Source organism: Citrus sinensis, chromosome 9 (assembly GCF_022201045.2).
Source record: "Citrus sinensis cultivar Valencia sweet orange chromosome 9, DVS_A1.0, whole genome shotgun sequence".
Lineage (NCBI taxonomy): Eukaryota > Viridiplantae > Streptophyta > Magnoliopsida > Sapindales > Rutaceae > Citrus > Citrus sinensis.
Window position 1 is genome coordinate 2,336,566 of NC_068564.1, and position 27,707 is coordinate 2,364,272.

Genomic DNA, 27,707 nt, shown 5'->3' on the forward strand with positions numbered 1-27,707 from the left:
TATTATAGTTGTCATGTGTGATAATCTTATTAAAAAATTAAGAAAATATTAAGAGAGAATCTTGATTCTCGTCTAATCATGAACAAATAAAAAATTAATATCAAAACTTTCTTAGATTTCTTTATGTACTTTATAATATGCTTAAACTTGTAAAAGTATTTGTATGTCTTGATATTATTAATTTTTTTAATTACTGGATTTATATAATCCAATGACCTGTTTAAAGTTAAAAAATAATATTTATTTAAATTTTCATACATATATGTAACACATTAATTAGATTGGATGAATCTCTTGAAGGGATGAAAAATAAAATCATAATTTTAAGTTAATTAAAAAAATTGAGAGAACCATCCCTTTTAATAATTGTATCAAATGATAAAGCCTTTTGGAAGTTTTCCTTGCTTTTTTTGAACATTAGTTTAATTTTGCGTGAGTAAAAGCACTCGACAGGTTGAATCAAATAAACATAAGAAACGTTTTAATTAGAAATTAACGTTGTATTTGCCTATATCATTCTTCCATATTATGCACAATTGACGCTTGATTCATCCCCATATTATTTTCTGATATATCTAGGGCTTACAACTTACAAATGTAAAACAGCATATATAAATGAAAGAGATTTTACAGCCAGGAAAAAAAAATCTTCGAAAACTCCAAGATATTCTTCGACAAACACTAGGGCAAAATGCAACATTATGTAAGCTTCTTTAGTGGCAAACCTTTCAGCCATGGCCATGGCTGTCAGATTCTTAGTTTCCTGTGGGCACATGATATTTAATTTGGACTACTTGCTGATTTATGTCTTTAATTGTGGGCATGACAACTGTTAAATGTGGCACATCAGCCACTGTATAAAGGGCTCTTAATGAATTATAAATATATGAGCTATAGTGGGAAAATGTGATAAATTGAGTATGGAACTTTAACAGAAGAGAATATAATCCTGGGACCATAAAATGGTTCTCGAATAAGTATGGAATTAGATTAATTTTAGGATTAGATATTTTATCCTTTATTTGGCTACTTTGATTGGATTGGATTGGATTATGGAGGATTAAATTTAAATTTAGCCCTTAAATCATGGAATTAACAATCTCAATTTATAAGTGGGTTTGGATGGGATTAGAATAAGAGAAAAAAAAATTATCCATATTTCTTTCATAAATAACACTATTTTTTATTTGTAACTTAAAATTCAATTACTTAATTAATTATTTTATTCATGATTTACTTGAATTTATTTTTTATTTTGTTTTTGTAGTCTAATTAAATTGGTACTTTTACTCCAATTAATAAAACTAACTATTTAATAATTTGTTACAATAATTGATTGTATTAAATTTAATAATCACCAATGTAATATTAAAAATAATCATGGAAATTAATAATACAAGTACATAATTGATTTTATATATACATTATTTGCTAACTTGTTGATAAAATAAAATATATCTAAAATATCTGATAAAAATTAATTAAATAATTAAATAGTTTTATTAATTTATATTTGGTTATATAATTATGACTGCCCAATAACTAATTTACTACATATTTAATGCTCTTGTTAATTACTTTTAAATTAATTTTAATTATTACTCTTAAATATTCATAAATATTTTTTGTATTTAAATATAATTTAACATTGTCAAATATGATTTTGTACGAAACATAGTACAATATATAATATAATCCAATTTAATTAAGTCCAATCATAATAATTAGTCAAATTCAATCATTCGTGCCAAACGTAACCTTAAAGTCTTAAAGTACAAGAATTATGAGATTTAAATCTCTTATTCAGTTGTGTATGGATCGAAGACTTATTCATGTTTTATGAATTCGATGTCTACAACTAAATTTGTAAATCATGATTAATTTGTTACCAGAGCTTAAAATATTTGATTTGTATACTAATGATTTTTTTCTTAAACTGGAAGAAAATTCTTGATGTCAGCGATGGGAAAAATCATATCAGGAAGGAGAAGGGTTCAACTGAAATTTATCTCATTTCTAGGTAAATTTATAATTACACCCCCTAACCCACTTCCGATTAATATATTTTAAGATATGAATACAAGGTTTGCTATTTTTATATTAAGACCATGGCCGATCCAAATTTGAGATTCGAAGAATATTTAAAGCCCGATTATAATTGAATTACTCAAATAAATAATTAAGAGATATAGTTTTAAAAAGACGAGATCCCAATAAAATAAAATTCAGCAAATATTCATGTTGTGTAGAACTTTATAGCCATAGCCAAAGCCCAATAAGACCATAAATTTGCCATGATCTACAAAGACGTCATTCCAAATGAACGATAATACAGTTAGGTGTTAGCGTAAACAAAATTTATTAAATGCAAATATGAAATGCTCGTTGGTCGTTAGTCGTTACTGCACTCGGGAAGGGCATTCAATGTTTGTGAAGCGTAAAGCTTGATAGTTTGTTTACTTATTATAATAGGAAAATGAATCAAAGAATAGAAATGAATGATACGTTTTATTAATTTAAGAAAAATTATTATTGCACCACATTTATTTTGTCTTATATTCATTCAACAACCACAAAATTCTAACATGTTTTATGCACCACATTTCTTTTTAAATTTGTATCAACTAGCCACTTTTTCACTAACACCGTTAAATAATTTAAATGAAAAGATAATTTTATCTCTAAATAAATTAAAAGATCATTTTATCTTATAAAAGCTTTGAAAAATAAAAAATTATAATTATAAACATACCCCTAATTTTAATTAAAAAATAAATCTCAAAATTTGAATTTTTATTTTTAATAAAAATCTAAATAAAATTATAATTATAAAAATAATTGTAAAATTTTGGGATTTAATAAAAATCCCCTAAATTATTAAAATTTTGGGATTTATTTTTTAATAAATAAATTCAGTTATTTTAATAAAATTTTGCAAAATTATAATTTTTTAATAAAAATAAGGTAATTATTAAAATTTTGTAAAATCTAAATTTAATAAAAATCAGCTGGAGCACCTCTATTTGAGATTTATTTTTTATTAAATTTAGGAGTATTTTTATAATTATAATTTTCTTATTTTTCAAAGTTTCTATAAATAAAATGGTCTTTTAATTTATTTAAGGGTAAAATTATTATTTCGTTTAAATTATTTAACAGTATTAGTTCAAAAGTGGTTAGTTGATACAAATTTAAAAATAAATGTGGTACAGAAAACATGTTAAAATTTTGTGGTAGTTGGATAAGTATAGGACAAAATAGAGATGGTGCAATGATAATTTCTCTTTATTTAAATAGAGGTGGTGAAAATTAAAGTGGTGGATCCCACCTAAAATTGAAAATGATTACTAGAGTTTCTATTCCCTTGGGGTAGGTGGGAATAAGAATCTCATTCTTTAAAGTGACCATATTGCCCTCATTTAGATTTTAAAATTCTCATTTTATCCTTATTATTATTATTAGGAATAATAATAATTATTATTAAGTATCATTATTTATTATTATTTATTATTGTTACTAGTAATAATAATAATAATCAACTAAGGTCAGTTTAGTAAGTTGCAATAATCAATTCCGATTAAAAAAATAAAGTAAACACATCAATGACAATACAATTCATTACGATTCTGATTCCCATGATTAAAGTAAACTATTTATTCTGATTCTAATTTCTCATTTTGATTCCAACCCATTCATATTTCTCTTTATTTTGATTTCAACTTATTCTAATTATTGATTGGTAAACACACTATTAATTCATTTCATTAATTTATTATTTATCTAGCTTTGGATTAGAGCCTTATGATTGTGAATTGAATTATTTTTATACACCAGTTTATGTCTTTACCTTCTTCATTTAAACCTTTTCAAGTCGCTTGGATATTAAAGTAAGACTTCTATATATTTTTCAATTTATGTAATCAAGATTTCCAAAGAGTCTATCAAATATAATTCGAAATCTTGTCTGAAAATAAGTGAAATCTTTTTGCATTTATAAACAAATATTCATAAGGGAAGGAAGAATTTAATATGGGGAAGAGTCATCACCACCACCCAAATGATCGATTTTACTACGCTTCTATATTAATATGATAATTTTTTAACTTATTCTTGAATGGCAAATCATATGTCACTTGTATTATACCTAGATACATATTATATTGATCATAATTATATTACGTCACTTTAGTCAATAGCTTCTTTTTGCTGCCCTAAATTACCTCGTAACAATATCTACAACATAAATTTTAGGGCCACAGCATTCTTCTTATAAAATTATCATTTTATCCTTCTTTATTATTATTGTTGTTATCATCGTCGTCGTCGTCGTCGTCATCATCAATAATTAATATTATTATAATGGTAATTATTATCATTATTATTGTTACTATAATAATAATAATAATAATAATAATTTCCTTCTTAAATTTTGAAATTCTCATTTTATCCTTCTTTTTATTATTATTATTATTATTATTATTAGGAATACTAATAATAAGTATTATTAAGTTTCATTATTTATTATTATTATTACTAGCAACAGTAATAAATAATGACAATAATCAACTAAGGTCAATTTAGTAACTTATAACAATATATTTCGATTACAAAATAAAGTAAATACTTCAATCACAATACAATTCATTCTTATTTGGATTCCCACAATTAAAGTAAGCAGTTTATTCTGATTCTAATTTCCTATTCCGATTCTAGCCCATTTAGATTCCACTTTATTTTGATTCCAGCCCATTCCAATTATTTATTAGTAAACACACCATTAATTAATTTCATTAATTTATTATTTAACTAGCTTTGGATTAGAGCCTTATGATTCTGAGTGAATTATTTTTATACATCAATTTATGGCTTTACCTTCTTCATTTAAACCTTTTCAAATCGCTATGGATATTAAAGTAAGACTTCTATATTTTTTCAATTTATATATTTTTCAATTTATGTAATCAAGATTTCCAAAGAGTCTATCAAACATAATTCGAAATCTTGTCTGCAAATAAGTGAAATGTTTTTGCATTTGTAAACAAATATTTATAAGGAAGAATTTAATATGGGAATTCGAACTATTCCCTTCAATATGGGGAAGAGTCATCACTACCACCCAAATGATCGATTTTACTACGCATCTATATTAATATGATAATTTTTTAACTTATTCTTGAATGGCAAATCATATGTCACTTGTATTATACCTAGATACATATTATATTGATGATCATAATTATATTATGTCACTTTAGTCAATGGCTTCTTTTTGCTGCCCTAAATTACCTCGCAACAATATCTACAACATGAAGTTTAGGGCCAAATCATTCTTCTTATAAAAGGTTGTGTATATATTACTTCTCGGTCGACCTTGTATGTGTTAATGTTTTGATAATACAAAACTTGAATTAAAAAAAAGAATAATTATTCTCATGTAGGGGCACTCCGCCACTCCCACTTTAATAAAAATGCATACGTTAATATTAGTTTTTTTTTTCCATTTGAATAGATTTTAAATTTGATTGAAATTCAAATAAATCTAAAATTATATATACATATAAATTTTTTTTCGTATCTAAACATAATATATTAAGAACTTTTAATTTTACATATTTATTCTTAAAATTTTATTAGCAATGAAGATAAAGTTTTAACAAAGTGAAAATATCAAGATTTATCATGGAAATAGTTAAAATACTTCAAAAGCATGAAACTAAATTGTTTGTTATATTCCACAAAGTTGAGTAATGCCACAAATTATAATAATATTTGAATCTCAATTTGGGTTCCAACAAATGTAGTAGTTTTTATTTTGTTTTTTTATTGAATAATAAAATAGAGTAATAAGAAATTTAAATTAAAAGAGTATGAACTCAATTTCATAAAAAGCATATATTCCATCCAACTTCCTAACTCGATCAAACGTTTGTACCTTAAGCCAACGGAACTGCATGCTTAATGCCTAACTTCAAAGCAAATATACGACTTTTTTTTTTTAATAGCAAAGCAAGTATGATTGACTAAAGTAATTAATAGCAAAAGTTTCGACCGCCGCTTTAGCTCTAGTCAATCATTCCCCCGCAAGTCACGGGAATAACCCTAGTACAAAATTTATTTTAGCCGACTTAACCCACAATTTTCGATATCACATCACCAATAACGAATTAGTCTCCTTAATCAACTACTCATAAAAAGTTGTTATATTTTCATTAGTCGTCTTCTTCTCCTGAGAATCAGGAATTCAAGTGTGGAAATATATTTTTATCTAGGTAGTGCTCTTTCTTGACTTTTTAATTCAAAGTTGACAAGGCTTGGAACAAAAGTTTCTTTTGGTAACTAATTTTTGTGGCTCCATAACTGACGTGTTCAATTTTTTAATCTCCCACCCAACACGATTAACGGGCAACGCATTGTCCCAAGAAATACTTCAGAATGAATGAGTACAACGCTCACACAACACGCAATATCTTAGTCCAAGTTTTAGTGATTAATTGTGGAGCTAATGACTCTTAGCTCTCTAATAAAGTAGTTTTAATACGTCGTTACATCCTTGCTATTAATTAAATTAATTTCTTTTACTATTACACACACATATTATTATTGATTTAATGTTTTATATCTGTCAAAAAGTATGTAATGGACTATTATGAAATGTAAAAATTATAATGTTTAGAGGTTGTTTGTTAAATGTCTGAAGTTTGAAATTTTATTAATTTCAAACATTTTCTAAAATATGTTTGTTTGTTTTTTGAAACTTATGTCTGATTTTTAGACATTTACATTTAAATAAAAAAAATAAATTTTTGTGACTTTTATCTGAATGAAAAAATGTCTGAATGACAAGTAAATATTATATTTTAAAAATATCTTTGTAAAATAATTTATTTCCTAAACTATAAAATCTAATTATCTTTTTTTTTGTTTTAATTTACAAGGACATAAATGTCAAATAATTTTAAGATTTTTTTAATTGTAAAAACAAACAAGATGCCACTTATATTCAGATATTTAAAAAAGAAAAACAAACATGTCATTCATATTTTCATAATCAGACCCATTCAGATTTTAAAAAAATTAAGATCTGTTTAGATTTCAACAAAAAAATAAACGCTACCTTAATGATGTAATGAGATATTATAAAAACAAAATTAAAGGCCTAATTAAGTGTCATTGTACTAGAATATCGCACATAAATTCCTAGAGGATTAGGGAAGTTAGACCAAAGTTCTTCTCTTGACTTGAACTTTTACCAGAACAAAATTGCAAGTTATTGTCACGACATCCTATTGAATTGAACTCTCACCCACCGGAGTTCTGTTCAAAGTTCAAAACACGCACCTGTTGACCACGTGATAAAAGGCCATTGGTGCAGTGACTTGATATCTCAGACTCAAGAGTTTCCTCAGCAATTCCATGAATCTGCAGGGCCCTGAACAAACAGGGAAACTTTGTCCATTTCAAGGTCATTTGCTTCTCATTGAATTGAAAGATCAATCAGGGACAAAAATCAGTGCTCAGGAAATCGAAAGTGTGAGCCATGGACCTTAATTACCGGCATGATAGGGAAGAAAAATCAAAACAATGAGAGAAGCATGCGTAACATGTAATAACTAGCATGGAGACATTTGTCATGCTTTCAATGGTGCCGCATTCAATATAGAGCAAGCATGTGCCGTACTTAACGAAATTAAGGCCGGTTCATAGGCATGTATGTTTATGGAAAATTATTTATTTATTCGTGAGTTAGTCTTTAAAAGTTCGTTAATATTGTCGGATCCAAGACTTATTGAAATCAAAGTTGGTCTCGAACTTCCAACGTATAGCCATTTGATTATAAATACTCACATGTCATTATGACAATATTTAATAAAGTTCATTAATATTGCTACACCGAAAATTTAGGATATGTTTGAGAGTGAGGTGTTTTAACTTTTAAGCTGCAGCTGTTGTAGAGTAAAAGCTACAGCTGTGCAATAGAAGTTAGGAAAAAAAATTTACTAAACTGTTAAAACCTAATTACAAGTGTTACCAAACACCTTAGTAACTCACCACACTCTCAAACGGACTATTAGAAATAAAAATCTTAGGTATAAAGCTTCCCATTATCTAAGTTTTAGTTGCTGACACTCCAAATTCTACGATAATTTACATAATGTATTATTATGAGTTTGAGACATAAACAAAAAATTTAGAGAGAAATAGTCACCTTCCACAAATATCCCATAAAAAAACTTCAATTATATATACTTGTGTTTGGTTAGAAGAAATACGAAAAAAAAAAAGAATAAAAGAAAGGAAAGAGGAGAAAGAAAATAAGAGAAAAAATAATAAATCTTAATTTTATTATTTAATTTGATATAGAATTCAATTTTTTTTTATTTCTTTCCCTTTTATCCTTTGCTCTCCTTTTCTTTTCTTTCATATCTTCAAATAAAAATTGCCGAAGTTTACGTTATCGTTATTGTGTCCGTAACCACACCCACAATCAAATTAAATTTCAGATTAGGTGAGCAATGATAGCTAGTTTTGCATGCTTTCTCAAATGTCATGTGCACTGTCTAGCAACTAGAAACGTACGCATATTCGCCGCTGATAGCGGCAGAGTCTTTTGACTAGTGAGCACATAACTTCTTTTGTGAACAAAATTAATAAACCTACCCAGAAATCAAGCAAGCACATACGGTGGGGTTAAAACGAATAAATACTCGTTTAGTTCTAATATTTTAATTTAAATATTTATTTAGTTCTTAATATTTTAAGAAATATCTTAAGACACTCGTACTATTAGATGTGTGGTACTTTTATTCTTATTTTTCTTTGCTTTCACGGTAATGGCCTTACAAAAAATTATTGGTAACAATTATTAAAAAAAAAATCAATTTATCAAATTAACACTAAAATTAAATAAAAATTAAAGTAATGTTTTAGTTAGTTTTACTTTTAAGATTAATTTGGTAATTTAAATTTATTATAAATAATTATTAACAACACAACAAGATAGTAAACATAGCTTTATGTTAGCTTAGCTGGTATTGATTTACTTTTAAACAGTTATTAGAAAATTATTGTATGGAAATGAAAAATATTAGTTCTTTAAATTGATATTATTGGTTAATTTTTTATAGATAAATTAATTAATGCTCTCAAGATTGTAGCACAGGTATTATTGTTGTAATGACAAAGAAAAAATAAGGGTGAAAGTATCATATATTTAACAATAAAGTGTATTGATATATTTTAAAAAATACAGAAGCTAAATTAGCACTTAATTCAAAATATTATGCCTGAACATATACTCAGATTGTCAAAACTGTGGACTCAAGTCACCGGACCATCACTACAACCCAACTGAAAGTAGGGCTTTAATTAATTGGCACACGTTGCACAAAGTCTTCTATTTCGCCGTCGACTTTAGCAACCTACAGTAGTGATTGCAAAATGCTATAAATTGCCCTCCCTGTCTACAGAATCCTCACAACACATTCATTTGTAAGTGAAGCCACCACAGCACACAGTTAGCTTTAGCCAATTTGCCACCATCATTTTTTTATTTTAATTCTTGTAACAGAATTAATTAAACATGGCCATGGCTTCTGATTCTGGCTTGAAGATCTTTGCAGTGGTGGCTCTTGCAATTGCTTTCTGTGTGCAAGCTACTCTTGGTAAGTTAAGGAAAAGATACTTCTATTTTGTTTTTCATCATATTCAATCAAATACTTTGCTGGCTTGCTAGCTAGTTAGCTGGTCATTCTATATAAGGTTCATAAATCTTGTTCGTACCACATACCAGTAGGTAATTTAAAATTTGCTAAACTACCAATAACATAACATAATTAAATAGATAATACTAGAAATGTTTCCATATATAATACATATAACTAATTTGTTCATATCTTTTCTATATATACATTTGTTCCAGTTCTTAGTATAGAAATATTAATTCCATTTTTATTATTACAATGGATCAGAGTTTTTTTTTTAGGAGTTATATTATTTTACTGATTACAACTAGGGGACTCCAATATTATTGTTTTACCACCCGTCAGTAGTAATATTTAAAAATAATTATTTGACACATCAAATTGAAGTTAACGAAACTTTAAAAAAAAAAAAACCTTCAATTTACAGACAAAGGTATCAAAGAGAGAGAGAGAGAGAGAAAGGAGTTGAATTTAAATTCATTCTTGGTCATTGACCAATTCGTCGGAGTTTCCACATCACTTAATTCTCTACCTAACACCACTCAACTGAATGTTTAGTTAGTAATCATGATAATTTTACACATTCAAAGTCAAATAAGCCGTAAAAATTTATTTAGTTTTGACCATCGTTAGTAAGTTACATTAGCGCTTTCCGTTACATATTTATGGGGAATGACCCAATTAAATTGATTCTTCTCAGGAGAAGTAACATGCGAGAGCCTTGACCAAAACGCATGTGCGTTTGCGGTATCAGCGTCAGGAAAGCGGTGCGTGCTGGAGAAGCAAGTCAAGAGGAGCGGACAGGAAACGTACACATGCAAAACCTCCGAAATTGAGGCCGAAAAATTAAACAATTGGATTGAAACCGATCAGTGCATCAAGTCCTGCGGCCTTGACCGAAAATCCCTCGGCATCTCATCCGACTCTCTCCTCGAGTCTGGCTTCACTCAAAAGCTTTGCTCTTCTCCCTGCTACGGCAGCTGCCCCAACATCGTCGATCTTTACTTCAACCTCGCCGCCGGTGAAGGTACTAATAACGTGCATTTTTTTAAACATCATTTTACATCTCACGTAGGGGCAGAACTGTGTAATTGAGGCCTGGAATCTGTCACTATCAACCCAAAAAAAAAGTTATTCTTATGCAAAATTTTATTTTTAAGCCTCCGTCAAGTCTTAAGTTCTTTATATATTTCCGTTGTCACCGTATCGAACCAAAATCTTAGTACTTTACGTGCATGCACAAAAAACATGAATTTAATTTTTCTTTTTTTCTTTTGGTGGAATTACTTTTTCAGGTGTGTTTCTTCCTAAATTATGCGAAGCACAAGGGAAAGGTGCACGGAGGAGAATGTCTGAGATCAAAAGTTCCGGTTATGTGGCACCGGCACCGCTCAAGTCTGTGGCTTACTTGGCAGCTCCACTGTCAGCTCCTCCAATGGCACCGTACTAATTTGCTTCTATATATTATTATAATTTTAAAAGATGTAGTTGTTAGAATAAATAAAGAAAGTGCACCAAGGTTTTTAGATGCACGTGAAAGCTTGAGTGCACACAGTCACTATGGTGTGTGCATAGTGATTGCATGCAGGAGGGTGGTGAATTGAGGAGCTGGTCGGAGCATATGCTGAAGAGACATGAGAATTCAATGAGATTTTGCTCATATGATGCTGCCTTTCGGCTAGCTAACTCATATATACATGGTTTTAGAAGATTGTATGATGGCGTATGGATTTATACCTTTTGTTCTTTTTGTTGTAGAAGGTTTGCAAATTTAAAGTGATTAATGATAGTACTAAAGTTCTTATTATGATGAATGTATTCCATTTTAATGTTCAATGATCATGGCCAATATAAACTGAAGTTTTGGAGTACGACTCAAACCCGTATATTGAAAGTTTTGACTCCTAAAACCATCTGAATCTACTAACAAATATTTTTTTTAAAAAATAAAAATAAATAGCTCTCCAATCAAGAGGGTTATTGGATGATCATGAAAACAATAATGTTAGAGATCTCACTATTTGAGTTCCATTTTGAGTCTCAATACTATGTGTTACTCATTTATTAAATGATAAATTTCAAGTTTATAAAATCACTAAACTACTATCAAATGGAATAATGCCACATCAGTTGGGATTCAATTAGGGATTTAGATATTATAATATCTACCATTCCTTTCCTAAAAATAGTTACTGAAATAAAAATGAACTTGACACTGCAGACCATTTCTATCTCAATAACTGTAATTAGGCATATGAGATACAGAGTATACTACACTACAAAAGAAAACCAATAAAGTCCTCCCCAAAGGTTTCATAAAATTTAATAAAAATGAAGAATTTTTCGCTTATTCATGAACTAATGGAATCTACCTATAATAAACCATTCTTCAAAAGGAGGTGAGCAAATTCTTCGAAAAGCAATTATACAAAATACACACACACATATATATCTTCTGATCGTTCATGAGTCATGTAAACTAATTTTTATCGGAAGTCTAATCTTTAAATTTGTTAGAAATTGAGTAATTCTCGCTTTATAAATATAAATAATTGTTTTCAAAAGCACGAGAGCAAGCAGAAACCCGATTAAAAGTTATAAAAGAAATAAATGTAATTTGTATTAAATTCTGCAACTGGGGATGTAATGAAATTGAAGCACAAGTTCCAGTGGAGGCCCCTATCATCGATGCTTCCGTGATAGTTTATTACATCCTATTCAAGCCATTGCTCTTGTCTTGTGCATTGCTTCTTAATACAAAATTTAATACAAAATGAAGCCCGTTAACTCTAATAGCAGAGCATTGCACTTGCATCACTTAAGGGACTACAGAGAACAATACCAGGACATTCGAGCTTTTAAGCAAGGACTAATTTGCTGCTTAAGAGTTAATAAAACTAACAAAGATAATAATGACAAACGTGCTTTGTCTTCTGCAATTAAATTGCAGACTCCGTAGTAAAGGTGGACAAGCTTTTCTTTACTCTTCACCTGCTTCTTTGACATCAACAGTAAAGCTATATTCCTGGTCACAGCCCATATATGAATCGCACATGAAATCGAGCGTGTATGTCTTTTTCCCACCTTCTACAGGAGCAGCAAAATCAAGCTTTGCCCTGGACTTTCTTTGGAGAGACACCCTCTTGATGGCAAGCAATTGGTTAGTCTTTGCATCATCTACAACAAGCCACCAGCCTTCCTCTTTGGCTTTAGGATATCTGTTGGAATAAACGGGTCCCAACTCTGTCCTTCCTCCTAGATCCCGCTCAAGAACCACCTGCAACGTGGTGTCTTCCCCACCAGCCCTTACATTTTCACTGTCCTGCACCTTGTACGACATGTCAATGTTGGGAAAACGGTTGCAAAACCTGGCAATATCAAGCAACTGTACATCCGACATTTGCAAAAGTTCACGCCTCTCATCATCCTCCATTTCCAGCAAATCAAACACCGTCTCAATACTTCTACCAGGGTTCTCTTGGCATCTCTTGGCCAAATCTTTTGTGAAATGTGGGAGCTGCAGAAGCATGGAATCATGTTCCCACATGCCTTGTGTCACCATTTGACTCACTTCCATTGCTAGAAGTGCAAGGCTCAACCAACCATTACTTGAAATTACATCAACCATCGCCTGAAGCAACCTACTAGCAGAAAGGAGAACCTTTTCCTGGTCCAATTTGAGGTTACCCTCCACATGCCGCGCAGAGAAGTGAGCTTGAAGAAGAGCATTTGCCTTGACATGTGGGTCCGTGCATTTGGGATTCGCAAATGAGAACCTCTGATGATTAATTAGCCTACGAACCAGTTCTTCCTCACCTGGTCGTATAGGCAGTTGTGCATACTCTGATGCCGAAGCAAGAACCTCCAGAAGACCCTTCATCTTTGTCTTGGAAGTCAGAGAAGAACTGAAACATTCAATAGTCTTATAACTGATATAGTAGTAAGAAGCAATCATGCCGTAATTCGAAGGACAAAGGTCCATATCGTCTTCCATAATGATAGACCTGGTTGCTTCCAAATCACTTATTGTGTTCTCAACGAGCTCCGAGAGGTGATCAGAGAGATGCCTGTGACTTACACCTTGGAGGTTGTAATAATTTGGATTTTGAGTGAGCCTGAACGTCCAAGTAAGATAGTCCACAGCATCTTGCTTGTTTTCAATAACTCCTGCCACAATTTCTGCATTAAAATTATCATGCAGGAAATGGTGCAAATGACTTTCCACTGGAAAAGCTTCGTACAGAAACTTCTTGTAGTATTCTTTATGAGGAGCATGGCAGAGGATGACACATTTCTCAGAATTATCAAGTAGAGGTCGACCAGCGTGACCCATCATCTGTAACAGGGTAGTCAATATGAGCATTTTCCTGCCCGTCGCCAAATGAGCTGTCAATGGGACTTCCCAACACATTGAACTACTCATAACACAAACCTTAATCTTGCCAGCTTCAAACAGAGTTGATACAACCTCTTGATCTGATTTATTTAAACCCTCATGCAAGTAGCCCACTCCAAGACGTAAAGTGGCTCTCAACATCTCCTCCTGGATGATAGACACATGTGGCTCCACCTCTTTAGCTGAACACAATAGAAAGGCTGATTTCTGATCACTGTCCTTACATGAATATATCATCAGATCAACAGCTGTGAGTCTAGCATACTTTCTTGATGGGACAAATACAAGAGCGGGCTTTTCATTCTTGGCATGTTGCATGATTGCAGTGTATGTGGGTTTTGTCATAGCTTTCATCCTTGCTTCAAAATTGGTTATATCCACTCCCTGAATCTGTATTTCCAGGGGCACAGGGCGGACACCAGGGGGAAAATTGAAAACGCCGTGAGAGGAAGCCCCAATCCATTCACCAAGGTCCTTGGCATTTGCAAGAGAAGTTGACAAAGCCACAATACGGATCTTGTTCTCAACCTGACTGGCAATATATCTCATCCTAGCAACAATCACCTCCAAGACAGGACCGCCTTGACCCCCAATCAAGTGCAGTTCATCAATGATGAAAAGACTAACCTGCTGGACATATTTCCTCTGCTTCCAGCGGCGTGATAAAGCATCCCATTTCTCCGGAGTGCTAATAATTATTTGACCTTTCTCAAGAAGTTTCAGGTCCATAGCTGTTTCCACAGTCAATTCAACCACACACATTCCAAGTTCCTTGCCAAACTTTCTCTCCCAGTCACAGTAACGTTGTTTGGCAAGAGCTTCAATGGGTGCAATATACACAGCACGCATGACACCAGTTTCAGATGCCTTTTTATGATTCCTCAAAATGGCAAACTCTGCACATATGGTCTTTCCACTCCCTGTTGGGGCAAGTTGAAGAACGAGAATAATGTTTGGCAGCTGAGAAAATAAGAACTAGATCTGAATATTTTCTAGAAACAGAAATTCATTAATCACAAACTTATTAATATGTACAAAGCTGTTGCTATTTATACTAAGCTGAAGCTCAGCACTAATAGATGTAATTAGCTGCAACTAATTAACTGATTCTATTAACTAACTATAACAGCTTTAGCTAATTAACATATACACAACTAATTACCTAGCCACCAGGCTCCAGCTGGCATGCCATGTCATCTACTCGTAACTGCATGTGACTGCTGCTGTTATCCTCTGCTTTGCTGGTAATCTTGCAAACATGAGCTTCCTTGACAGGGCAGCAACTAAGACATTATCTTCCGTATTATACAACACAGCAAAAACCTGAGTCTGGATAGGATTAAAAAGTTTATAGTTCTGATAAAGAGCTTCGTATGATGGATTTTGCAATGCTGTCACAGGTAGAAGTTGCAAGTCCAAGAGCTCTGTAGGAGGTGGAAATTTTTCTGGTAAAATAAGGTGCCTGAATGAGATTGGTAAAAGAGTTTGTGACCCAAGCCATTAATCTGAAACAACATGGATAAAATACTGAGGCGGCAATGGTTCATAGATAGGCACGGTGAAATTCAGAGAGTGGTCCTCTTCTGTATACTGTTTCTTCAGCAGAAAATATTCGTGATGAAGAATATAATCACCATCATTATCCTCCACAATTACCCAAAATAGCTCCACATATCCATGGACCTTGTCATCCCACTGAAAGTCTGGCGTTATTGTAAGTTCAACCCTCAAAACAGTACGAGTAATTGGCTGGACATGTGCTGCAAGTATTAGTTTTGGGAATTGGTGGACGAACTTGTGAAGAGTTCTGCCCATCTTGCGGTAACGAATGAGTTCACCAAGCTCCTGTGATGAGAGATCATAGTACCTTTCCCAGGAAAAAATCTTTCTTCTCCAACTTCATTAAAATTTCATTTGGGATCCCGTTGAACTGGCGGAGAGGTGTTTGGACACTCCACATCCTCTTGGTAACCATTTTGCTCAACTTCAATGCTTTCTCAGCTAGTTGTGACCAACCTCGTTTCAAGACAATCTCAAAAAGCGCTCGCGAAAGGCGTCCGGCACTCTGGTCAAGATAGGAAAAAATTGAGTTAAGAGACCAAAAAATAAAAACAAATAGCAACAAGGAAAGAAACTAAAGAACATGCTAACAAAAGCAAAACTAACCTGCGTTATAACACCATGTCAGAAGTCAATGAAAGCCCTTCAAGCTTCAGCTGGGAGATATATGTCTGCAGCAAAACATTAATCTTGGCACTAGGCTCTTCGAGGCTTTCCTTTACAGGGATCGGAACACGATCTAAAAGCTTTGCCAGCTCCATCTTTATCTTCTCTGACTGTCACATATTTAAATTCTTCGCTGAGCGAGAACAACCGACAAAGCTCTATGTCCCCCATTGTTGGCTTCAAATGCTTGTTATATGTGGATATTGTCCCATGAGTTATGTAGTAATAGCTGGCAATACGACCCAAGTCCGTAACTTGGAAATACCCACTTTTCCTACCATACTTGACCAAATTATTTCTGTCCAAGACATTGGCAGCCGTATGAATCTGAAAAACATCAAATAATTGTCACAAACATAACTTCCATCAAATGGAATGATCCAAATAAATCAACAAATACAAGGCCTGATGAACATAAACAAAACCACTCCAGGAATCTAGAAGATGGACATGAATCTATCATAAGACAAATAATAGGTTTCAGACTAGAGAAGAATCAAAGAAACATCCTTTTTGGAACTAAAGACAATCAAAACAATAGAATCTTCAACAAACAAATAATAAAAGCAAAAGATTAAGTTAATCCAGGTTAGCAACTATCATGCGTAGTCACAAACTTTTTATATATCCTTGTATAACCTTTTCTGCTAACAGTGCCTATGAAAACACTAGACAGTGAAAGAAGTGTAAAATTGCCTCAAATGACAAATACTACAAAAAAAAATTTACACATTTCTGCAGCAAAATACTTTGCCCATATCAATGAAGGTTGACTGACGATTGAAAAGAAGAAAAAATTGTTGACTTATTCCGTGATAATCAAACAGAGGGAAATAATTTAGATTATTAATCACCATCAACCCTACCCCCCCTCAAACCCCCACCATACATAAAAATAAAAATAAAGACCTGCAATATAATAACAAAATCAATAATATATTAATTGCAGGAAAATAAATAATAATATTACATGCATCAGGACATATCAAAGAAAGCAGGATAACAGGCAATGAAACTAAAATAACTGTATAAACATAATTCATATATATAATTATAAGATTCGATGCTCTTACCAAATCAGTAATCCTCTCCCCCAGTGTTATGTCGAGAACCTCAGGTGACAAACCATAGAGCACAGGATTTCGTAACATACGAGTATATAAGTAAGTGTATTCAATCCAGTTGCAGGCTTCTTTAGCATTTTGTACAGTTCCAAGGACTATTTCTGCATTCAACAGTTCAGCAAGCTTGGACACGAACTGACTTTCAATAGGGAGCTGCTGATTCATTAAAGAAAGATAGTACTGCAGTTCAGAGTGACCAGTAATGATGATGCCTTCCCCATATGAATCATACTGAGGCCTTCCAGCACGACCAAGCATCTGCATAATATCCAGAGGACTAAGCTCCGTCCACGCCCCTTTCTCTGGATTGTAAACCTGGGTTCCTTTGATGATCACTGTATGAGCAGGCAAGTTCACGCCCCAAGCAAGATTTGCAGTGGAAACTAATACCTGTACATGCCCATCACAAAAAAGATCCTCAACAAGTTGACGGTCACCCCTTTTCATCCCAGCATGATGAATTGCGAAACCATATGGCAGAAGATCTTTAAGATCGTTGCTCTTGACCAGATCTGTGTGACTCACTGTCTTCCTTTAAGAATCTACCAAGGGCATCATCCTGAAGTGCAGAATCTCGTATTGCACGAGCTGTTTTTGCTGTCTCCTTCCTCGAGTGGACAAAAATAACAACTTGATGCTTTTCAGCAACAGCCATAACCTTCTCATAACATAACTCACTCATCAACTTAAACCTTTCCAGTGGCTTCTTAACTTGGATCCCAATTTATTGTTGAGAAAGAGGGACAGGTCTGTAACTATTGTCAAAATGGAATAACCCTTTCTCCAAATTCACGCGTAAAAACTGTGCCACATCTTCATAATTAGGAAGGGTAGCAGATAAACCAACCAACCGGATATGCTCTTCTGTGGTTTCAATCTGCCTAACAGTTCTGGCGACAATACTTTCAAGCACAGGTCCTCTATTATCATGAAGCAGATGAATTTCATCAATAATCAGCAGTTTCACAAGCTGTGTGTAGACCCGATCCCCAGATTTCCTTGTAATAATATCCCACTTCTCAGGAGTTGTCACAATTATTTGCGTTTCTTCAATTTGTTGGCGAGTGAGTGTCTGGTCTCCACTCAGCTCCCTTACCTTAACATCATATATTTGCAAACGGTTAGACAAATTGCCTACAACTTCAGCGACAAGAGCTTTCATAGGTGCCACATAGATTATCTTATAATTGCTACGATTGAATGAACCATCATTGTTCTTGTTCAACGATAACTGTTCAAGTATGGTAAGCACTGCAACATTAGTTTTCCCTGCCCCAGTGGGCGCACACAATAGAATGTTATCGGCTGAAAAGAGAGCGGTCTCATAGACTCTACTCTGCACTCTGTTCAACTCTGTCATTCCTTTGAAAGCTGGCTGTGCCCATTCTGGCATTTCAGATATCTTAATCAACTTTTCATTGGGATCTAAAGGCTTAGGCTTCATAGCCGGCACTTGAATTTCTTCATACCCCTTGTAAATCTTGTTGTTGTAGACCCACTAGGAAAAACACACTTTTTATTTGCCATAAAAAGCCCACCTTGTTGAAAAGCAAGGGTGTCCAGATCGAGCAACTGACGCTGGCCAAACCAACCACCATCTTCTGCATTTGTATCCCCGTCAACAATGCAGCAGCACTCTCATCCTTTAGCCTGAGAGCCTCTGCTCTAATACTCTTTTCCAGGTTCTTTGCCTCTCTTTAGCAGTAGCCCTTGTTGCGTGCAACTGCTCCAATATTGGAGCCAAATCCGGACCCAAACCCATCATTTCCTCCTCGATATTCTTTCTCTCCTCTTGGTCTTGGGCTCTTGCCAAACGAGTACACCATACAACCTTGAACCTGTTGGACAACAAAAGCTTAAAAAGACTGAACTTATCAAACTGAAAATGATAAAGCAGCTTATTCTCAAGTTCCCTGTCATCCCCCTCCCCATCAGCAAGTACCTTAAGAACCTCTTCTGCAAGCTTTTGGCACCTCTGCGGGTCAATCTGTTGGTCAAAAGCTTGAGAGATTTTCCTCTGAAGCCAATAAGCATCAATATCCTGGACATTAAGACCTGTGCCCTCATTGGCATCACGTGACTCATCATCATCCCCACCCCCAACACCCATTTGCATAGCTCCTCCAGAAGCATTGGATTCAACCACATCTTCATCCTCTTCTTCTTCATCTTCCGGCACCATATCCAAATCACTCTGTTCCTCATCATTACCATTGTCTTCAAACTCAACAGCCACAACCGTATCATCATCAAGAACCTCACTGGTATCATTCTCAGTACTACCATAACCCGCATCTTGGTTATAATCTGTAATAAGCTTCCCAATAGAAACAAGCTGATCAAACACGTGATTGGGAATCGGGTTCAACAACTTCTCAATGTCCTTCTTCTTATCAGGTTTTTCAACAGAATCATCCTTAAGAACAGCCAAAATCTCATCAGCAGCAGCACTAACAATGCTAAGTGGCTGTCCACCCAACTGTTGTTGAATAACACTAAGCATAGCCCTATAAGCCGCCCTGGTTTCGTTGGTTTTGGGCTTATAAGTTCCTTCTTCAGACGCCGCCAAAAGTACACTCTCTTCATGGAGACGGAGACGACGTCTTTTGCTCTGACGAACAAGGGCCGCAGCATCATCATCGGCATCCGCGTCACGCTTCTTAGATTTCCTCAATCTCTCCTCCAACTCAGGGGACCTTCCTCTGTAAACCCGATCACCAAAACTTTTGGGATCAATCTTTCCCCATAGAGACTCCGGCTCACCGGTCAGCTCGTGAGTATCACGTGGACGAGAGTCGGTTGTTAAAACTAAACTAGAGTTTGCTCTGTAATCCTATTGTCTGGACCGGGCGTGTCCCTCGGCACCACCATCACCACAACCGAGATTCTTCTCCATTATATGGAAAAGATTTAGAGAAAAAACCAATGACTGTCCAAAAAAAAAAAAACATTCAATTGATTTATCGGTCTTCACTGCATTACAGTTTATAATAACTTACGGTTGTGTCTGCAAAGGAAATCCTAAACAATGCAGAAAAGAGAATAAATAAACCCTAAAACTAGTTGGATTGAACGAACGGAAACTTAAAAGAGCGAAGATAAAATATATACTCACGATGTTCTTATAATTTTATTCGCGCCTCCTTGTAGAGTCGCCTTCACCAGGGCGGTTCATCAAGTTAAAACTTGAGACGGAAGGCATATATAACTAGGAGAAGGACACGTTCGTGGGCTTTTTTAGTTGGCAAATTGCATGCAGTAGTTTTATAGAAGGCCTAGACGATTTCCATGCTAAATATTACATTAAACATTTTATTATTCTGCGCACTTATATAATAATTATAAAAATATTTTATTTTACATACTCTTTAAAATTTTAAAAATATCTTTACTTAAATTATTAAAATTATTTAATTTATTTACTTTAAACCCTAATAAAATTATTTGACACACTAAGTTTGAGAGATTTAACATATAATTACAATAATATAATTTAGTCAAATTGCAAATAGATTATTTAACATAATTTTAGTTATTATTATTTTTTTACGTCAATATTGAATTTTGCACCCAGAGCAAGTTGCAATAAGAACATAGTAATAAAAAATATTCCACAAATACTTAAAAAAAAAAAGGAGAATGAGAATGAGAAGACAAAGAGATGAAGAAGGGCCAACGCCAAAACAAACAAAAAAAAGTAGAAAATAAAATTTTTTAAGGTTTAAAGTATGAGAACTATAAATTTAATAACAAGTGTGGTATATAGGTATTCAAAGTAATGATATAAGATTAAGTTATAATATATTGCCTTTATATTTAATAGTAATTCATATGATGGGTGTTTATGTAATACATATTGTTTTTAGTGGATTTTGGGTTAAAGGACAAATGGGTAAAATCTCACCAAAACAATAAATTTATTTTATGGGGTTTAGGGTACCTCACTGGATTGTAGAGCCTGGGCTATTTGGGGCTTACAAAGGAATTAAAGAAAAAGAGGATTGAGAAGGCATCGACATGGGGTCTGGATTAGAGTTGGAGATCTTGAAGGAATGCCTCTAAATATGCAAAATAAAGAAATGAGGTTAGAGGTGGAGCTGGCGGTGGCCTGACCACCCTCCAACACTCAAGTCAACTACTTGAGCTTTTTCGGGTGATGAGAGCTTGCAAACTCCCTAGAAAGTGGTGGTTGGAGGTTGAAGAAAATCTCAGTCCCTTGGTTTTGTGTGTGCTTTCATGATGAAACGTGGAAAGTATAAGTGTGGAAGGTAATGAGAGAGATAAAACATTTTTGGTCTTTATATAGTATAGCATGGGTACCTTACCATGTAGCACATTTTTATTGAAGATTTTTTATTGTCTTTGCTGAGATTTTCACGTCCTTTTATCATTATAGCGGTTTTCTAGCCATTAGGAATATGTTTGGAGAGCAAGGAGATAGTTTTTGGCGGGCACTGTCATTTAGTGCTTGTGGCGTACACTGCAGGTGGTCCAAGATTCTTTATGCAGAGGCTGTCTGCACAGTGAGGGTTGTGGCAGCTAAGGACCACTGTCCTTTGGGGGCTGCCGTTGATTTTGGATCTAGTTGTCTCTTTTTTTCTAACATAATATGTTCGATTTGATTTCATCAAACTAAATATTCCTTTTGGGCGATTGAGACAGCACGTGTAATGGTCATTTTTGGGTATTTTCTTTAATTCTGTCAGGGCATACCCCGCGTCTCAGTTTATTTGGAGAGTAGTCTCGGTGCAGGTCAGGTACCTCACGAAGTTATCTCTCAGCCATTTTTTGGGTATTTTCTTTAATTCTATCAGGGCGTACCCCGCGTCTCAGTTTATTTGGAGAGTATTCTCGGTGCAGGTCAGGTACCTCACGAAGTTATCTCTCAGCCATTAAAGTCCATTTATCGACACATGACGCTCTATTTTAATTCCTTTATTAATCCCCCAAACACATATTTTTATTAAGATTTGGGTGCTTAGAGTAATTTTTAGATTGTAAAAGACCCCACTCTTTATAAAATTATATCAAAAAATTGGATTACTCGATAGTAGTCACTTTCTAGACTTTATAGTACTTGTTTTTTAAATTATTTTTAAAAATTTTTAAAAATCATTAAATACTACATTAAAATGAAAAAAAAAATGTATGTTTTATAAGTTTTCCTTTAGCTGTAGTGTAGTTGATTATAATTATGTTTTATATTATTAATTACCGAATAATAATGGAGGGTAAGAATTAGTGGTGGGAAAGATGAAATGGATAAAATATTGGTGATGGTAATTGCTTGGAGGAGGATACGAGGAAAGATACTGTGTTTTAGTTTATTTTTCTTTTTTCTCACTTGTTAGGACAAATGCATATAAAATGAGAGAGTGGAGTATAAATTTGTAATTTTGGTGGAAACAAGGGTTAGAAAATCCTTTTCTCATTTCTATCTGAAAACGAGGGGCGTTACTTGTTGTAGGCCGTTAATTTAGATAAGTGAAAAAAGAAAATTGCTGCCATGGCTCTAATTCAATTTCAGGCGCATGCAACGGAGGATTGGCTTTCATGGAGTTGTTGTTCGAGCTGGAGTGGAGGATGCTCGCTCAGGAAGATTTTAGCCCTGAAACCTTCACGAAAGAATCTTCTCCTTAAACCCAAGTCTTCTTTAGTCTGCAAAGCATCGTGGCAAGAGGTAGACCATAGACACTACTAAACAGTCTAAACTTAAAGGTTCCTTTCTTTCTCCTGATTATTAAATTGTATAACTTCAATTTTGGAATTTTGGTTCACTTTAATTTTCATCAGCTTGCGGGAGTGTTAGTATTCTCGGCAATACCCTTCACGGCTGTGAAAGCCATCGCAAATAGCCCTCTCGGAGAATTGCTCCAAAACAGAATGTTGGAGACCAAGAAAGCTGCTCTCCAAGACTCTTCCAAGTTCAAAGCCTTGGCTCGTCAAGCACGAAATGAAAGGTTAAAGCCTTAAGCCAACCCCAGTTCATTTGTTTTAATGTCTTTGTTCTTTAAACAGAGGAAATTGGAATACTTTTAGTCATCACAAACTGGCAAATTCCTGCATATGTGTGTATAGACCATAATTATAATTGTCTTTATTTTCAGATTTATAAAATGTTTGATAATTTAGCTGCAACTTACTATTCATGTTTATCCCCGAGCTTCATATTGTGGTGAATTCTCTGACTTTACAGCTTGTGGTATGGAGAAGAGAGGCCTCGATGGCTTGGTCCCATTCCGTATGACTATCCTTCATATCTTACCGGAGAGCTACCTGGGGATTATGGCTTTGATGTTGCTGGTCTGAGCAAGGATCCTATGGCTTTCCAGAAATACTTCAAGTACGTCGCATCTTCTACTGCTTTTTACCTTCTTTTGTTGTCAGGAATTTGATATTGCATTGAATATCTGTGTCTATGGTCCTGAAGAATTAATGAGGATGCAAAAGTCATCTTTGAATTTTACCACTATGAATCTATGATTAAGATTTCAAATTCACATAACTTGAAAATGATATTGCCAAATATAATGATGCCATTTTGTAGTCTGCAATTGTTTAAAAGGACGAATATTTCCAAAGGAGTGCTTTCCTAGATTGCATATCTCAGTCAGTCATGAACTTGGGAATGCCATGCCTATTTGATCCTAAGTAGTAGGGAAGAGCTCCTAATTTTCCCAGAGTTGAAACTGTGAAATAACCATTATGAACTGCATCATTTTTCAGCTTTGAAATACTTCATGCTCGTTGGGCCATGCTTGGAGCCCTTGGTGCCCTAGTTCCAGAAGTTTTAGATATGGTAGGAGCCTTCCACTTGGTTGAGCCTGTCTGGTGGCGTGTTGGATACTCAAAGCTCCAGGTGTGCATCTTAATTTTTATCTCAATTCCAGGGATTTTCTGCTTCATGAAATCTTTCTAATATATTTTAATTTGCTAGGATTTCGTTTCTCTAAATGGTTCAGCATCTTAGCATAGAGTGGCTTAACTTTGAGACCTTGCCTTTTTTCCTTTAACATAAGAAAGCAAGACCAGCATAAGCGTAATGGTCAGGATGCTGAAATATAGAATTTATTCAAGCTATCTTTACCTACATCACCATCTGGTATTATCTTATGAGTACTAGCTAAATAGAACCATCAAATTAGAATCTCTTCTCCAGACGGTGGATCAAGCTACTTGATTCTAGCTACTTTCTCCATTGTGCAGTGGAACAGATGAGAATATTTCCTTAGCAGTATTACTATCCTAGCACCTTACATGTATAAGCCAAATACTAAGTGGCAAGTTAAAGATCATTCTCAAATTGAATTCCAGATCATTGATCCAACAATTTAGTCTATTTTACTCGCCGAGGGTCAGTTCCAGCATAAATGTTTATGTCCGACTCCTTGTAAGCGGATTTGATACTTTTGAACCCTTACACATGACTAAAAATAAATAAGATAAATAAATCAAATATTGTTTTTATATAATCCAGCACAAAGTTCAGTGTGTACTCCCAAGAACACTCTTAAGTAATCCTCCGTGCATATGTACTGCTGTAGGCCTGTAGTCCTCTTGATTTTTGTAAGCAGTCTTGTTTTACAAATGTTATTCTGTCTATGCTTCTGTCCACATATAAGTTCAGATTTTGATTACTTGCCAAGTTTTATTTCTGAATACTTAGTCCTCTTCATTTTTACACAGGGAGAGACCCTGGACTACCTTGGTATCCCAGGTCTCCATTTAGCTGGAAGCCAAGGAGTAATTGTCATTGCTATTTGCCAAGCCCTCCTGATGGTAACAACTCTAAATTCATCACCCTCCCCTTCTGCATAACTAGTATTTATTCACTCATAATCCAAGATTTATTTATATATAGTTGTTCATATTCATAATGCATTTTCATTTTCTGGGTTGGGGAAGGGTGTGCAGAGTTCATTTAATCCCTACGCTACTATTATTACAGGATTGAACAGTTGGCTATTCATTAGAGCCTAGACTTTCTTCTGATGAAGCTTGAGAACATGCAATTCATTTGCTTGTTGAAGAAAAAAAGCTTACCACCCTCTTAACAAGCAAGAACAACTATGTTGAAATTTACTAACCATACCGTTTCTTTGCCTCAAAGGTGCATTGATAATTGTACCATTTGGAACTTGATGTGTATGATGACATGGGATCCGATATTTGCAGCATTTCGAGTAATTAATGTTGGATTGAAAACTTATTGTCACTCGTGCATACTGTAGGTTGGACCAGAATATGCCAGATATTGCGGGATTGAAGCTCTCGAGCCTCTAGGAATTTTCTTGCCCGGCGACATCAATTATCCAGGAGGAGCACTCTTCGATCCCTTAAACCTCTCAAAAGACCCAGTAGCCTTTGAGGAACTAAAAGTGAAGGAAATTAAAAATGGTCGCTTAGCAATGGTTGCCTGGTTAGGCTTTTACATCCAAGCAGCTTTCACGGGCAAAGGTCCTGTACAAAACCTTCTTGATCACATCTCAGACCCACTTCACAACAATTTACTTTCCATGGTTAAATCCATGTAAGATCATTCAACTTGCATACTCTTGTATAAATAAATTTGGCTTCATCTTCATCTCATGTGCACATAATACAAATTCATTGGAAAGCTCTCCCCAGTCCTGTCATTTCTTGAAAGCCCATTGGGCCCTTAGTGGGCCTGAGTTTTGTTTTCTTTGGCTACCTCTATGAGTTACACGTGTAGGCTTAAATCATACATTATCTTCTGCAACTCAACACAGAGTGAAGGAGTAATGATACAGCCACAAACTCTTGTACAAACTTATTTTGTACAAACTGACGTGGCATTAATTCATTGGTTGAATGAAAATATAAATTAATAAAAACAAATCATGTGGGCCAAGTGATATTTAATTCAACCAATCTTATCATGCCACATCAATTTGTACAAAATAAGTTTGTACAAGAGTTTGTGGCTGTATCATTACTCCAGAGTGAAGTAGCATCATCGATTTCAAGCATGGACCCTTTTCATGAATAAATTAACCATTGTCTGTTACGTACATTATTATTATTAGATCAGCAAAATCCTAACTTGCTTGTGACATTACTATTTGAAAAAAAATAAATAAAAATTGCATCAATATTATATAATTCATGTTTTTATTAATAAATAATATTAGTTCATGTTCAAATATTTCGAGTTCCATTGACTAATATTCTATTACTTTCTGAAATCGTAAACAATAAAAAAAACATTATTTTAAACATTAAGATACGATGATTGTTTTTTTGTCTTGAAGTCCTATTGTTTTTTTGCCTTGAAGTCCTAATCATCAAACGATCATCTTTTGTCGATGTAACGTTGCCGATCCGACAATTAAATAATTGTCGTATTCTTCGATCACATTCAAAATATATACTCCTGTCTTCTTGATTAGAAAAGAATTGCATGCGTCATAGATTAAATTGAAATTGCATTTTTTCAGTTGATGTTTTATAATCAAAAAGATTAAATTATTCCATATTTCCATTCAAATTTACTATTGATTCCTCAGTTTTTTTTTTTTTAATGACTATAATCTTTCCACAAAGTGTGAATTTAACTTTAATTTTTATTTATTTTATTTTACCCATATTGCTTTAAATTTGATTATAAATTGAGTGGGATTTATGAATTGACTAGGATTTTTTGTAGTGCACAGGGATGATCCTAGTGGCTGCCCTTTGGAGAGAATGAGACGGTGTCAATTTAGATGTAATCAAACTCAAAGGTCGCTGGTCCTTTCAATGCTGACAATTACCCCAAAAAAAAAAAAATTATATTTGGAAATAATTGTTTTATTTATTCAACCGTAAGATCAATGCGCCTCTAGGCTGTAGCCTAGTAGTCTAGTGGCTTGAGGGGCTCATTTCCTGCAAATAAAGACAGATATTTCTCAAATAATGGAACCACAAATTTTCAAATTAATACTCGATTGATTAATTTTTGGATTGTACTAATAAATTATTTGTAAAATTGTAATAATTTCAAAAATCTTAATATCAATATTAATTATGTTTGAATTGATAAAGTTGGGTTTAGTGTTCCATGAAATTGCGTTTGAATTTTTTTTTTTGAAAGCTCCATCTAAATCGTATATTAGTTTTAAATATTTTTCTCAATATTTTACAAGTTAAATATATTCACAATTTCTTATTCTATTCACGTATTCCAACCACAAATTAAATATTTTCTCTTCAATTCAAACTGAGCTATCAATTGTAACTAATAGAACATTCGCAAATCGC

At 33.6% G+C, this 27,707-nt stretch overlaps 2 protein-coding genes and 1 pseudogene across 7 annotated transcripts; 2 read left to right on the forward strand and 1 right to left on the reverse strand.

Moving 5' to 3' along the window:
• Positions 1-9,463: 9,463 nt before the first annotated feature.
• Positions 9,464-11,508, forward strand: LOC102613323 (hypothetical protein). The gene is made up of 3 exons (XM_006490335.4): positions 9,464-9,662; positions 10,402-10,728; positions 10,997-11,508. Exons 1-3 carry the CDS (start codon positions 9,581-9,583, stop codon positions 11,149-11,151), a joined length of 564 nt encoding a protein of 187 aa, XP_006490398.1. The 5' UTR covers positions 9,464-9,580; the 3' UTR covers positions 11,152-11,508.
• Positions 11,509-12,329: 821 nt separating this feature from the next.
• Positions 12,330-20,546, reverse strand: LOC102611147 (DExH-box ATP-dependent RNA helicase DExH12-like; annotated as a pseudogene).
• A 2,304-nt stretch (positions 20,547-22,850) lies between these two features.
• Positions 22,851-27,387, forward strand: LOC102612622 (chlorophyll a-b binding protein 7, chloroplastic). Of its 6 annotated transcripts, none has more exons than XM_006490332.4 (7): positions 22,851-23,127; positions 23,241-23,407; positions 23,644-23,790; positions 24,174-24,306; positions 25,134-25,226; positions 25,679-25,977; positions 27,122-27,387. In XM_006490332.4, exons 1-7 carry the CDS (start codon positions 22,954-22,956, stop codon positions 27,273-27,275), a joined length of 1,167 nt encoding a protein of 388 aa, XP_006490395.1. In that variant the 5' UTR covers positions 22,851-22,953; the 3' UTR covers positions 27,276-27,387. The 6 variants fall into 6 exon arrangements, with proteins under 6 accessions (XP_006490395.1, XP_052290325.1, XP_024947992.1 ...); XM_025092224.2 differs by having other exon boundaries at positions 22,854-23,127; positions 25,679-25,904; XM_015534040.3 differs by having other exon boundaries at positions 22,854-23,127; positions 27,115-27,265.
• Positions 27,388-27,707: the final 320 nt, after the last annotated feature.